This window comes from Argopecten irradians, chromosome 13, assembly GCF_041381155.1.
Source record: "Argopecten irradians isolate NY chromosome 13, Ai_NY, whole genome shotgun sequence".
Classification (NCBI taxonomy): Eukaryota; Metazoa; Mollusca; class Bivalvia; order Pectinida; family Pectinidae; genus Argopecten; species Argopecten irradians.
Window position 1 is genome coordinate 20,692,247 of NC_091146.1, and position 16,533 is coordinate 20,708,779.

The 16,533-nt window shown below is 35.8% G+C and overlaps 2 protein-coding genes across 2 annotated transcripts; both read right to left on the bottom strand.

Moving 5' to 3' along the window:
• Positions 1 to 8,123: 8,123 nt before the first annotated feature.
• LOC138305896 (uncharacterized) lies at positions 8,124 to 11,536 on the bottom strand. The gene has a single exon (XM_069246172.1). It carries the CDS (start codon positions 10,716 to 10,718, stop codon positions 9,150 to 9,152), a length of 1,569 nt encoding a protein of 522 aa, XP_069102273.1. The 5' UTR covers positions 10,719 to 11,536; the 3' UTR covers positions 8,124 to 9,149.
• Positions 11,537 to 15,086: 3,550 nt separating this feature from the next.
• Positions 15,087 to 16,360, bottom strand: LOC138305680 (uncharacterized). The gene is made up of 2 exons (XM_069245970.1): positions 16,008 to 16,360; positions 15,087 to 15,963 (listed from the first exon to the last, which is right to left on the bottom strand). The coding sequence occupies exons 1-2, from the start codon at positions 16,358 to 16,360 to the stop codon at positions 15,087 to 15,089; spliced, it is 1,230 nt and encodes a 409-aa protein (XP_069102071.1).
• Between the last annotated feature and the right edge of the window lie 173 nt (positions 16,361 to 16,533).

Genomic DNA, 16,533 nt, shown 5'->3' on the forward strand with positions numbered 1-16,533 from the left:
TTATAATGATATCGAACCAACAGCTTCTAACATGATTCGGTGGACGCAGATTCAACGAAATTGCAATATTAATACTAATTCTTTTAGAATTGAATCATTATCATATGTAGATCAGTTTTTTATGTTCTTGTGTAAAATACGTCAGGGTTTTTTTGAGGAAGATTTAGCACAACGGTTCTGTATTTCTCAGAGCACTGTTATTCATATTATTTTAACATGGAGTAATTATTTATCCTGTATTTTAGGTTGTATATCTCTCTCGCCAACAAGAGCTGTTGTTCAGAATGTTTTGCCAGAATGTTTTAAAAATACTTTTCCAGATACAAAAGTAATATTGGATTTTACCGAAATTCGTGTTCAAACTCCTAGTGCTAAAGTTTTAAATTATTCTAATTACAAATCTCACACAACTTTTAAAGGTCTGATTGGTATTACACCTAATGGAGATGTTTGTTTTGTTAGTAATTTGTACTCTGGTAACATATTAGACAAAGATATTACCCAACGTAGTGGTATTTTAAATTTGTTAGAAGCAGGTGATGAAGTAATGATAGACAAGGAATTTTTGATACAGGATTTATTAACTCCAATTGAAGTAAAACTAGTTATTCTCCCATTTTTAATGAGCAAAGGTAAACTAGCAACGTTGAGGATACATGTTGAACGGGCAATAAGTAGATGCAAAGAATACCGTATTTTTGATCACGTTGTACCTATGTCAATTGCTGGAAATGTGAACCAGATTTGGACCGTATGTTGTTTACTCACAAATCTTCAAGAAAAGTTATTTTAGTTATAACACAATTTATTGTTATACTGAATTATGTATACTAAACTAATCAGTATTTATACAATATCATGGAAATTATGATTGGTGTTTAAGAATATTTGTACATATAAATAATGTTATTTGCTTTTTTTGTTGACTATCATCCCCTTTGTTTTAGACAGCTTGAATGGGATAATTGTTGTATTTATATGTTAGTGGGATTTTTGTTTAATCACTTAACATGTTTTGAGACATGTTCCTGATAACAATTATATTATTAAGGTTGTGTCCGTCTTTTCTTCGTTTACAAAAGTGTCTATTCAAATGAACCAAAGTACAGCCAGTTTACAACATATTAAATATTTTCTATCGAATATATACTAATATACTATCCCTAATAGATACTGTTATAATTTGTGTGGGGATTCTACTGACGGTATTATCAGGTTTAAATTGGCTTTAACGAAGTCTGTTTGTTTTTATAATAATTATTATTTCTATTATATTCTATTATCTAAGTCAACATCCTGCAAACAGTTTTGGTTTTTCAGAGGTTTGAAAAAGGAGACTGTCAAAACTAAAACTCATGCATCAGATTTGTTTCGTTTTTTTTCTCTTTTATTTGTATTCAATACTATTATAAATTTATATTGAAAAATAACTACAAACGCTATTTTCGGTTAATATTTCACATCAAATTGTATATATGTAGACAGGTGATACCTATTTATACGTCAGATATGCATGTGTGTGCTTTGTGAGTATGTATTCGTGATACAATTGGTGTTATCGTTTGTATTAGTTTGAAAGCGTTTAAAGTAGGACGTTATGATAATTGCCTACATATTGCTTATGCCATTTAAAACATGTTTATTCGATATATTCTTTTGAAGTCCGGCTTTATAAGATTCAAGAATCAGTTGTATTGCATTGAGCACGAAATATCCAGTTTGTTTGTTTTTTCTTAAAATACTGATTTAGATGAAACGACTGAAATATACATTATTTCATCATGTTAGATTAGACGAATATTTCTCACAACCAGGGTCACTCGATGATTTTGTGTGATACTGGGACTGTAGTTTGATTTATTAATAATGAAACAAATAAAGCATTCCAACAACAATATCATATATAACAGATATTTGACTAAGCCATAGATTAATTTCATTGTAAATATTATTAGCTGAATCTATTTCTGAATTTTAATTTAATTTGAATGTTGCTAATCATTGGTAAATCTCCAGGTAATAAAACAGAAGCGCTTTGACAGACATGGCATGATTTTCTTTGTTAGAAATGCAAAATGACCAAAGTTTCAGTTAGTGCACCCGAACCCATGCCCAGGTTGAGTGGAACTAGCAAGGAATCTGTGATATATATATGTACATTCCATGGTACTAAGGCAGACACCAAAATTGTCAAATATACCTACAATAAAAGATAAATGAAAACATAAAAATACTATTATATTTCTCATTGTATACATTTTTAACATTCAATAATCTCGACCCTATGCCCAGATGGATTGAACTTATACATATGTAAGATCCAAAACTAAAATGGCAAAATTATTTTTATAAAATGTACAATGATACTGGTAACAAATAAACGGTATGGTAACAATGTGTACACTAAATAGGACTCAAGTTACCTCGACCCAATGTCCAGGTGATTTGAAATGTGACTGATACCTTGAAAAGCCTGGGTAGCTTAATTCAAAATGTTTCCTATACAAGTACACCAATTATATATGTGGGATATGAAAAATTAATCTGTTTTACAAGATATGGGGAAAATGGGGTAAGGTTGCTGACCGATCACCAAACGCACCATTAACTCTGCGGTGTGGTGACATCGAAAAGGGTAGGAAGCCGTATATAACGTTTAAAAGCCATAGACTTCAACCTGCCCATCTGTAGGATTTCTTCGTCCGGAACCCCCAATGCAGCAGCTGTACTGGCAGCGCCGATACGGAAAACTATGACTTGTGTACTGATTTGGTCGGACGCCTGCCCAAGCAAGATAACTGCGGAGATAGGAACTAAAGTACTGGTAAGACACTGGGAAATTACTAGGAAAGGTAAACAATGGACCCGGATAAGTGCCCCGCAACTTGACAAATTGAAACAATGCCGTGACTGGGCAAGTGGTACTATCCTGTTGCTTTGCATGAATAGCCAGTACAACAGGGCGTGTATTGTGATTGCCTTTGAAAGACCTGAAAGTTAATTCTAACTTTGTCGGCCGTCCACTAATTTGAATAATCTGAATATCCTGAAATTGCAGGACATGTGAGTTAACAGTGTTTACAGCCATCTCTCCTACCCTCAAGAAAGCATGAAATGCTAATAAATACATAGCACGTAACATACAAACCTGATAGTGAGATACGGCAGTATGTGGTAAAGACTCAACTAATTTACTTAGGATGGTGGGAGTAATACATAGTCTAGTATCAGGGCGATAAGATCCCCGCTGTATGGCAGAGAGCGTCTTTTTCACCACAAAGGATTGTGTAGGGTCTGGATGACCCGCCAACCTATTGATTAACCAATAGCAGCTGTGTATGTGGAGACAGTTGATGACGCCATACCTTCATGATTTAAGTGTGCAATAAAGTATATCAAGGTGCCCACTGTTGTAGGTAAACATGATTGAAGGTAAGAAGTTTTAATTACAAACTGTTCCAGTGATTGAAAGACACGTTTGTACAACGCTTGGGTCTGAGGAGCTATGGCCTGCATCAAGAGTGTCTGTACATGGCTTGTTAGATGGTTAACAGGTTGTCCGGGATAGAAGTCGGATCCCTGTCCATGCGTGGAGCCAATAGCCGAAAACTGTCTACCTGTAAACGAGACAGGTGATCTGCCAAAACATTACGTTTACCTTGTATATGTTCAGCACAAAACATAAAATTTAACCGAAGAGATGTTAATACTAGCCTCCTAACTAACTTCATGACAGTATGTTCTTTGCTTGTGTGTGTGTTAAGCACTGCGACTACAGCTGAATTATCACAGTGAAAGAGAATGCATTTATTTTAAGGACATTACCCCAGAGGTGTACAGCCAATACTATTGGAAAAAGTTCTTTAATGGTAATATGGTATTTGTTGAAAACATGGGGCCATTCCCAAAAAAAAACCCATTGTGTTCCCAACACAGCACCAAAACCTAAACCGCTTGCATCAGTGTAAAAATGCAAATGGGTAGAGGACTCTCATATATCAGGAAGAAGTAAAGTCACCCCATTGTATGACTGAATGAAATGTTGCCAGGCTTTGATATCAGCCTTTGTCTCACTTGTCAAACGAATATGATGATAATGTTTGGTCAGACCTTTTGTCAGATCAATCAATCTGTGCAAGAAAGGACGGCCAGGGGCAACCACACTACATGCATAATTTAGTAACCCAATCAGTGATTGCCATTCTCGTAATGTTACTTTTTTCTTCCGAATGAATGATGCTAAAAGCAAGCGACATGAGATAGAGCAACCCATAGGCAGGACCTTATAATAAAAAAATGGTCAATTTTCATCCCCAAAAGACTATAATCTTGAGGGTGGATTGGTCAAATCCTGAAAGCATTTTCAATATCGGTTTTAGCCATAAGGGCACCTTTACCGAAATATTTGATAAGACCTATAGCATCAGACACAGTCTGAAACTTATGTGTCTTCTGAAGCTATACCACCGTTGATAGAGCTACCCTCACACGATCCAACACAATGTTTTATTGTGAAGAAAATTATGGAGGGGACACAGCGTGGTAACACGCGCGTGGATGCGCGTCTCCCTATTACTTTACCCCTACTTAGAAAACTGGTTACCTCCCTTTCATCAGTCTGTAGCTCTAAATATGAAGCAGAACTTTTTTCTGCAGCATTTTTCCGATTTCTGAGGGTTAGAGAATTTTCAGCATCCAGTATCAATGGTAATGATACACGTCCTCTGGGAATTTCAGATGTTACTATTGTAAATTCTCCTTCCAGACATTTAAAAGTTTGTATCAAAGACTGATCAGAGAGGTCACTCTGCATTATTACATATCAACAGTTATCCTAATTAAGATATTTCCCCCGTTTCACTTCTGAACAAATACCTTTTGATTCGGCCAAACACAGTTAATCAGCAGTTATTCATACATAGGAATGGTTCATCAATTTACTCGGTATCAGGTAGCTGCTGTTTTGAAGACATCTTTTTCGCGCATCCCCGTGTCTCATTACAAAACTCACTCATTTCTAAATTTCTGAACAGAAAATACAAGCATGGGGTCAATGGAAATCATGGATCCACTTATAATACATATGAATTCCAGTACAGACAGTTTTAGCTAGGCAGACAGCGACTAGGAGTGAACCTGAATTTACCACATTGTGTGATTTCCCATGTATAATTATAATTTAATTATAATAAAGTCTGTTATGGTTTTATTAGAGCGTTTTGATCCTAAATTTAGATTATTAATATTATTGCAATATCATGCTTTTCTAAAGATATCTTAAGATATTCTTTCGGGTGACTTATCCCCCATATGGGTCATAGGATCTTCTATACCATATTGGGGTATGAGGGAGGCAGCTAAGAGACCGGGTGGTACAAACCTTAATCTTGACAGAAAGGGGTATGCTATTCATTGGATGACCCGTAGAGGCATGACCTGGAGTGAATTTGATCCTCTCATTGAGAACAAATTGGGGAAATCCCCGCCTCCAAAAATGATCCTGATTCAACTTGGGTCTAATGATGTAGTCAGCATTAAAGGCAAAGAGTTGATAGAAACAATCAGGTGTTCACTTTTAAGGTTTGCTTTGTTATCACCCCTTACTACTATAATTTGGTCTGAAATACTACCCAAGGGTTACTGGCATGGGGTTTGGTCATATGCCAAAGATGAGAGGAAGAGAAAGCGTATTAACTATGTAATTAAGAAACATTTATTTGAGTCAGGGGGTAAGGTCCTACGCCATCCTACAATCCAATCAACACAGGCAGCTTTATACCGCCCAGATGACACTCATCTTTCTACCACAGGTATCGGAATTCTGCTCAACAACTACCAGGGGGGGAGGGGGCTAGACTATTTTTTCAGATTCCAATACTAACACTAGTGCTACATTTCCTATCCCCAGTAATCAGGATTATGTGAAATTTCACAATTTGGCAGGACTTAAGGTGGGTGTGTGTGTGTGTGTGGTAGGGGTGAGGTAGAGGTCTATATTGTTACCATAGGTTATTAGTGGGATTGGGTTAATATAGGAGAAGGTTATATCATAGTCAGGGTTATAGGTTGCTAGGTAGGAATGTAGGTACGCAATATGGGTGTGAGGGGATTTAAAAAAATCCTCTCTGGTGGCGGAGCCCATAGGGAGACAGAGAGGGACATGGGCTCATCCGGCTAAGTACTCATACCAGCTTTGCTGTACAACAGTCTGGTGGATATTTGGCATAAAGAATGGGATTTCTGTCGATACTACAGGGCCCCCTCCCTCCGTGGTACCATGGAGGGAGGTGTTCACCTTGTTATATTTGACCGAGGTGGGCTGGTGTTGATAATGGGTTTTAGTAAACGGATGGGGGTCTCATTGTCGAGTTCGCCCTCAGAAATTTTTAACCTAGGGGAACCGGTCTCTCATGGTACCGTGGGAGACACTGGTATGCTCGGTTCTTTGGCTACCAGTTCTCCTTCAGGGCTCTTATCCTACTGCGGCCATTCTTCCATAATACCATTTAATGTAGTTGATGTAAATAAATTAAAAATTAACAGAATTATATTTGTTGGATACTGTTTTGTGCATGCAGTCTGTGTATTAATTCTTTGATAACTTACATAATGTAGTCGTAATCCGGTTCATTTGTATACACGATATTGTTAAAATAAATGTAGAAAGTAGAAAAAGGAAAGACATTATACCGATATAGAAATTGTATTAATACGAGAAGCATACTCATTTTAGATTTGATGACAACTGCATATTCGTTTTGTAAACATCTCCTGTGATGTTGATAACATAATACTAGAGTTATGCCCCTTAACGACAATGCAATTGAAAGTAATCTATATATGTTACATGATTATGTTATAATGCAAAATATTTATTTATATCAAATTTTGTTATATCCATTTGAAGTCAATGATTTCAATCAAATGTTGCTGAAATTTAAAGATGGAGCAAACAATTTTTCTGGCTTTGTCTGCAGAACATACTGTAACATATATACATACCACACGTCAAATCAAATGCTAATGGTGTATTAATTGGAATGCAATTAATATTTATTATGTAGTACTTCACAAACTGATGTTTTCACAAAACTCAAATAAATGAAATAGATGGAAAAAGAAACATAATATTAATCATACTGTTGTTATTAGTTTTCATATAATTATCAACATATATAGATTTTTATTTCCAATACCTAAAACACTAAAGACAATGCAATAGTGTAATTAAAAAATGCTCAAAATGAAACAATTAATTTTTCTTTGTTTTCGTACCAAATCTGGCTTTCTGATTGGCCAATATTTTTTTTGCATACCACTATGAAAAAAATCCGGGAATGGCGCGAAACCTCGACGTTATCGTGACGTCACAATAGAGACATTGACGTTGCGTATTGATTCGGAAAAAGAATCCCCTGAAAAACCACTATAATGTTACATTTAAACATACTTCATTTTATCAAATAGAGTATAAAATTAATTATAAGTATTGATGTCACTATTTTTTAATTTTATCGGGGTATGAAAAAAAATTGTTTGCAAACTTTTGTGAGAATCCGCTACGCTCAAATGCAGTACGAATTGTTTAGAATATATCCTTTAGCGATAATTGAATATTAATCTAACCATGCATGAATAAAAAAATTAAAATAATACGTTTTTAATTTCAGAATTCGAAACACAATTACAAATCGTAAAGAAGTCTTATGTTCAGAATGAAATGAAGGTTTTACCTAAAAACTTGAAATTTATAACCCGATAGGTAAGGCCCGGTTATACTTGCGCTATTAGCGTACCTAAGAGTATTTCGGAGATAGAGATTATTTCACTCCTGGTGAGTTGAGTTTGTTGGAAACACAATCGTATTAAAAAAAAATAAAAAAAAAATAATAATAAGATAAAATAATAAATTCATTTTGAAGGTATGATATGAGGCTCATTGGGAACTTAAAGTTGGTTCTTAAAGTGTGAAGTGCGTTTTTATAATCTTAAGAACAAGAACCTTAAGAACCATTTCGAATTAATTTTGACGTAGAACAATATACCTCAACCTAGCTCTACGCCGAATAGCATCCATCAATTTACATTAATCTATAACATAGCGTGAGCTAGCGTGGCATAACGTGAGCTAGCGTGGCATAACGTGTCTAAGCGTATCACATCCTACAAATATGTGTGATTAGGGATGTAGCATGAAGCTAACACAACGTTGGACATCGTATTATAGTGTAGCTCAGCGTATGTCAACGTATCGTTGATGTGGGTTGAGGCAGGCGGCAGTGCTACGTTATCGGTACGTTACGGCACGCTTATCAATACGTTCAGGCAGGCAAAGATACATTATTTTACGTTACGGTACCAGACACTACGCCTACTACTTTGTGCATTTTCAAAATTTAAAATCACGGTACGTTAAATTGTGGGTTAAATTAGGGGTAGAGGTGCGCTAGTATATTCCGAATTTGCATATTACAGAGTTATCTGCACTTGCGGGTAGGTATTGATTGTGACGTCATGTGTTTGGGAGCGAAACGTCATACGTTTCGGAGAAAACGACGTGAATTGCGCTCACAAAATAATGACGTAACAATCAATACCTACCCGCAAGGGAGCTAACTCTGTAATATGCAAAGCCGGAATACGCTCAGATAAGTTAAAGTACGTTAATTTACGCTTTTGTCTACAATGAGGTACGTTAGCCTCCCAGTACGTTATGGTACGCTATAAGCGCAAGTATGACCAGGTCTTTAACATTAACGTAGTCGCATGTTGATACTTCCGTTAAAGCATGGTTCTGTTTGTGTATTGTTAATCATTCTAATTATTTACATATTCGCATATCAGAATGGGCACTTAAGGATATATCAGCGCGTTGATATAATCGAGGATATTTAATGAAGCGAAATCAACAAAAAACACACTATTATAGGAACGCCAATAATCACACTTTGAATCGCATATAGCATTCATTGGTGAATAGCGTATTGTTGTAAAGTGCACTACGTGATTCATATTTTACCTGTAGTATTTATATATCTACAGTCCAATTATATCACAGTTGTCACACGATGTAAAAACACAGGTCTTCATGATGATTCACAAATTGTTGTTGAAATGTTCTTTTCCTCAATTCTTTGGTAGTTCTATGTTTACTCGTAGTACTGTAGGAGTGTTACATTATTATAAATGTCTACATTCCAAAGGTCACTTTGACTACTCACACCGACAGCCCATACCCCGGTTGTAGGTATGATTCTTAGCACCGCACCATCACCATTAAGGATGTGAATCTTGTCATTAACCCAGTCTCCTAGGATGATGTTGCCTTGACTGTCATAAACTATAGCACAAATGTCAAATAGATAACCTCGTGTTTGTGGTGTTTCTTTATATCTATTGAGAATATCATCTCTGTACATAAATAGTTCACGTAACTCTGTATCCATGACGACAACATGTTGGGCTCCATCACCACCATCACTTTTATTACTATCATCAATCACTGCGACATTGTTAGTGATAGGACACTCTGTGATCCTCCATGGTGAACACACTAAAGGTGTCGCAGTCCCTGTAACCTCTGTAGTTAGCACTATCTGACCTTGTGTTGTGTATTTGGCGACGTGTTTGTGCATGCCTATAATGATATGGTTGTCTGCTGTAACACAACTACATCTGGGTTGATATTTTGTTCTGAATCTTACTGATAATTGTCCCGACACCAATTCTAAGATGCTGTTACCTCTATCACAGACCCATAGTCTGTGTGTTGTGGGTGATAGACTGATGTCATTGATGTAAGCCTTGTGTGTGACCTCCTGTATCACTTTACCCTTCCTGTCCAGTAGAGTTAATGTGTCTTTGTAGCCTATCCAGGCCTGGTCATCAGTGATGGGACATATAAAATCTATGTCAAACGGAGACTTCCACATCTCCAACACCTTGGTCATTGTCAGTGGTTTGGCACTGATCACTACTTTCTTCTTCGTTTCATCTGGTCGCTGATGTGTATAGGATTGCCCTTGTCCGTGTGATGAAGAGACCGATCGATCCTCAAATCTTAATGTTGACATCTGTCCTGAGTCGACAGATGTACCTAGGGCTAGTTCCAAGTGGTTCCGGGGATTTCTGTTAGGAATGAAGCAGGCAGTACGTAACATAGGTTTTACGGGGAGATGTAACCAGAAATCTACTTCACATTCGGTGTCGTAGATGTCTATACGGGAACCTTGTTGAAGTGCTGTCTTACATTCTTCCATTTGTTGTTTCAATTGTTTGCTGCACATTCCCAGGTCCTGTTTGTATTTCTGTATGAGCTTGGCATTGTCTTCTTTCGTTTTCTGATAGAAGGACAATGTCTCTGCGGTAACCTTTTCAAGGTCTTGTTTCAGTCGCTCAGTTTGCGATGTCAGCTGTTTGGCAAGTATTTCAAATGTACTATCGTTTTCTTTGAGAAGAGTATTAGCAGACGCAATGTAATGTTCAATTTCAACAAGTTCGGATGATGCTGTTCTATCTAGAAATTGTCTGATCTTCTCTTCTTTCTTTGGTGTGATTTCACTGAGATCACAAAACAAATGGCCTTTGTGCAGAGACGTTACGCACTTCGGACAAACCGGTTCCTGGCATTGTTCACAGTAAAAGTCCAATTGTCTCCCTTTGTGGGGTCCACATGTAGTCTGTCTTTTCAAGCGGACAGGTATTGTCGCTGACGCCATTTCGATGAAAAACGCGATTAAAATTAAACTATTACTGACGGCATTTAAAGTGTTAGTCCATTAGAATGTCGACATACATTGCTTTTATTTACATCCATCCTTCGTTATCACAGTCATATTAGTTTCTTTACAATCCAGAATACATCGCTTTATTTATGTAGGTAAGTCACGTGATTGAAGTATTGATTTAAGTGTTCATTTTAGACAGGGTATTCAAACAGACGTAATAAAACACGGATTTCGCTTATCTTTTAGAATCCAGTTTTATTTACGACATTCACTCAATGTTTGATTGGTAACCAAGTCCCCTTATCTGTTGGAGGAATGTAAAGTCTCTGGAAACTTTATGTCGACTATAAAATAATCTATATTATACGAAGGTTTATACATTTGCCGAACATTGATTTTACATAGAAATGGGGGTAAGTTGGATGAAGTAAAAAAGTGATTAGTCAGTCACATACAGAGCATCAAAATTAACATAATACAGATAATACAGTGTAATACAGATCTATGCTATTTCAGTGGACCCTCAATAATTCCACGGACTAAGCCAAAATTATTCGGAATACGAATTTTCCTGATTTTGTGTTCTTAGACAGTAGGTATCGTTACCAAAATCGATTCCCCATCATTTCCGTCCGGACTGAGAGTTTCCGGACTGTCGGGGTCCAGATTATGAGAGGGTCCACTGTATTTCATTTTTTTTTCTCTTTACATTCGCAAATCAGTATCTATATATATATAATTCAAAGTTTTTAAACTTGTTACTTAATTATCTGAAGAACATATTAAATGACTCTAAAGTTGAATAATTAATATGATGTTGTATGAATACTTTTATAAAAATTAACATTCGAACATAACAAATACGCACAAAATGTTTTGATTCAGATTCTACTAGTTGTAAAAAAGAGTATTCTGTCTTTACATGTTATATTACATAGTAACCTTCCTTGCAGTTAGTTATACATTGTTACGTAATTATTTTATGAAGAAACCTCTGAAAAGTATGTAATATGCAAATACGGAATAGAAAACCGTAATTGTGTTTGCTATTTAAATGTTCTTGTATTTCTTATTGCTTAGTGATGTACCTAAGCAGCATCATTACAAAGTGTCTTACAAACAAAGTACCCATACAAGATTACAAACAAAGTACCAATACAACAAAACCACCATTACCAATCACAATTTACGTCAAATAGCTGTCTGTGATTCATAATAGCTCAAAACCAAGCGAGCACATCACCATATTATTTGTATCAAATTCTTTACTATGGATTCCTATTTCCAAAATCCTATAATAGGAAAGAATTTAGTCATCAGAATTTTTTTTATCTTTCCACCAGAGCAGATCATTAAAAACAATACAAACTTATCATTTAACAAATATTTCCTCCTCCGATTATGAATTATTCCGTCCGATCCTGTCCGATTCTGTCCGATCCTGTAAATCGTCGACTCCGGTGACTCATGGTTTTACATTGTTTGTATAATTCCAAAGCTAATTTGTTTGAAGGGGATTGTTTTGCCCTCACATAGGTATTAAGTGAAGTTGACAGGTCGTCAACTATTTTTTTTAACTTCCGGTACTTCCGGTTTTTTAGATTCCACGAATTATTCATTGTCATTGAAAAGTTTTAAAATGCTATGACTTTCAAACGCTTATCTGACCAATACGCAAGACCCAAGTAGCAGACGTCCTTTTTAGTCGCTAATGTCATTGACAAAAATAGATGATAATAAAAAACTTATTTCTAATTATGACACAAATATTCTATATATTCCAATATAATTTAACAAAGCTAATTAATGGTCCTTCATGTCACAATATCGTCACTGTATGTACACCAACAGTGATCTCTATATCTAATTCCCATGGCTTAAGAATCTACTGAGTCGACTGTGTGGAGTTTTATATTGACCCCCTACCGATTTATTGACCTACTACCGACAGCGATGGATATATTAAGCCCCTACCGACAGAGACCGATCTATTGACCACCTATCGACAGTGATCGATATATTGAACACATGCCAACAGTGATCAATGTTTTAACCAACTACCAACAATGATTGATCTATTAACCACCTACCGACAGTGATCGGTATCGACAGTGATCGATATATTGACAACCTATCGAGTGATCGTGATCGATATATTGACAACCTATCGACAGTGATCAATCTATTGGTCAACACCCTACTGACAGTGATGGATGTATTAACCACTTTCCGACAGTGATCGGTTTATTGACCACCTACCGACTGTGATAGATGTAATGACCACTTTTCGTCAATGATCTGTTTAACACCAACCGACCATTATTGGTCGAGGTATTGTCCATCTACCAACCATGATCATTCAATTAGAACAAAAAGAAAAAAAGTACTATATTGATATAATATTTTTTTTTTCTAAATAATATTACATTAACGACAATGTAATCAATATGCATTTCTATATTTTACTCTAGTTTGATATACATGTATGCAAAATAAGAATATAAATCAATAATTCGGAAAGGACTTGTTCTTAAGCATTATTCACAATATATTTTGGGGTTATTAAGTCATAAACAAAAAAACGGAATGACATTCTTCATAGACGCAAAGCGATATGACAAAAATGTCCGGCATTTGTTTGTCTATGACTTCATAACCCAAAAAAATATTGAGAATAATATCAATCCCCGCGAAACCGTTCTGAATAATATAAATCCCCGCGAAACCGTTCTGTATATATAACGTCACAATACTTGACGTACAATTCTTTCGGTCTATGGAAAAATAACCTCAAAGATCTAACCAATAGAAATAAGGGTAGGATATGAAATTGCATTATATGAAAATAGAAGTAGCCTGTGCCATATTTATTTGAAGTATGTGATTGCAATAGCATTTTCCAGGAAGTTAAAGATAAAGCAAATATTTATCTGGCTTTGTATACAGAATATATTGTAAACATAACTAGATACCAAATGTCAAATTCAAATCAAATGCTAATGATGTATTAATTGAAATTTACGACTTAAGGTAACAAAAAATATCATTTTCGTTATATATTACTTAAATGTTTTTTCTTCACTAATCTACATAAATGAAATAAATAGAAAAAGAAAGGTTATATTACTTATATGGGTGCTATATTTTTTACATTAAACAATCAAATATAAAAGACAAACAATGATATATTAAGAATATCAATCAGAGCGCATAATGAAATACATGTGCATCCTTGATAGCGAAATGGAAGAGAATTAAGTGAAAATCCCAATGTCATGAATTTATCCACTTATACAAGAACTTAGATTATCACGCCGAAATGCCCACTTCAATTAATTCATTGAAACAAGCAATTTTTTAATTAAAATATACGTAATTCATATATAACCTTTCAATGTTTGAATACACGTGACTACATTGTGTGTCTATCGATTCCATTCAATGAAATACCACGTATATAAAAGTATACAACTTCCCCATTAACAGGTTATGGTGGTCAATGTAGAAGTTCATTCCATGATTTCCACCTTGTGCTGTTGTATCACTATCAGTTTATGATAGTCAGTGTCAGTCCGATTTTTCTAGGTTAAATAATTGTAAAGTAGTTTTATATCGTCACATTCAAACACATTGAGGACGTCCTCTATACCCAAACCTACAGTCCATGTCTGGGTCTTTGTGTATATATCCTGAATTCTATCACAGTTATCACAGGAAACAACCAACTAAATAAATAAGACCTTCGAAACGACCCCTGTATATATAAGATTGAGCCCAGGATATAATGTTGACACAGCCACTTATTCGCTGTTACATTATGAATTTCAAAAACTTTTTTTTTTTCTGACAGATAATTATTCCTAGATAACAATGATATGAATTCGGAAATTAAGAGTGAAATTTAGGTTCAAACAATCAATTTTGACGATAAATAGGTAAAAACATTAGAAGTTCAGGATTTGTTTAATGCAAACTGCACCTTATTTCAAAATTACTTCCCTGGTTGGCTAAAGGACTCAACAATTTTAATCTAGTGTTATATGAACACCTAGACTTTAATCATAGATCATAACAGCTAACTTATGTTCGGCTGTTTAAAATACTACATTCATAATATAATAGTAAACTTTAACACTGAGGTATATCTAAATTTTAGTTGGTTGGTCTCTGTATAGATACACGGTTGGCAAGGTTAATAACGCACTTTGTTTCTCTGTAGTATTGTAGAAGTTTACATTAACGCCTACTGTCCAATGTAACCACCATTGTCCCATTATGTAGAAACACGTGTAGGCATGATGGTTTACAAATTGTTGTTGTAAAGTTCACTTCGTAAGTTTTTGGGATTCTTCGTGTTTACTAACAGTATTTTAGGAGTTTAACATTGTCATCACAGTTTACAGTCCAAAGGTCACCATGTGCACTCACGCCTACAACCCATACACCGTTTGTTTGTAGGATCCGTTGCTCCTCACCATCACCATTAAGTATGATAATCTTCTCATTATCACAGTCTGCTATGATGACGTTACCCTGATTATCATACACTATACCCAATGGGTCAAATGGTTCATCTCCTGTTTGTGGTGTTTTTTCTTTATATCTACTAGGGATTACGCCTCTGTATATATATAGTTCCCAGAGGTCAGTATTCATGACGACAACATGTTTGTTTCCATCACCACCATCATTTTTATAACCGTGATCAATTACTGCGATATTGTTAGTGACAGGACACGCTGTGATCATCCATGGTGAACAAACTGATGGCGTTATAGTCCCTGCAACCTCTGTAGTGATCACCATCTGACCTTGCATGGTGTATTTGCTGATGTGTTTTGACATGCCTATAAGCATATGGTTGTCTGCTGTGACGCAAATACATTTGGGTTCTTCCTTTGTTGAGAACCTTTCTGATAAGTGTCCCGAGAAAAGTACTAGGATGTTATTTTGATCATCACAGGCCCACAATCTCTTTGTTGTAGTCGATAGGCTAATGTCATTGATCCTAGCCTTGTGTTTGACCTTCTGCGCCACATTACGGTTCCTATCAAGGAGAGTCAATGTGTCACAGAAGCTAGTCCAGCCCTGGTCATCAGTGGTGGGGCATATACAATGAATGGTACATGGAGACTTCCACTTTTCCACCACTCTTGTCTCCGCCAGTAGTTTGGTGCTGGTCACTGCTTTCTTCTTCGTACCATCTGAATGCCGTTGTGTAGAGGATTGTCCCTGACTGTGTGATAAAGACACTGATCGATTTTTACTCTTAATGTTGACGTTTGTCCTGAGTTGTCAGATGTACCCAGGGCTAGTTCCAGGTGTTTACGGGGATTTCTGTTTGGTGTGAAGCAGGCAGTACGTAACACGGGTTTCATAGGAAGGTGTATCCGGGAATCTATTTCACAATCAGTGTCGTATATTTCAATAGGAGAACCTTGTTGAAGTGTTGCCTTGCATTCCTGCATTTGTTGTTTTAGTTGTTTTTCGTACCTCTCTAAATCTTGCTTGTACTTCTTTATGATATTGGCATTGTCCTCTTTCATTTTCTGATAAATAATGACTGTCTCTGCTGTAAGCTTGTCAAGTTCTTGTTTTAATTTCTTCGTTTGTGTCTTCAACTGATAAGACATTCTCTCAAATGTCCTGTCGTTGTCTTTGAGAAGTGTATCAGCAGAGTCAATGTAATTTCCGATTTGTACTAATTCAATTTGCTCCGTTTTGTCAATAAAGTTTCTTATGCTCTGGTTTTTCTCAGCGGTAATTTCACTAAGATCGCAAAACACATGTCCTTTATGAAGAGAGG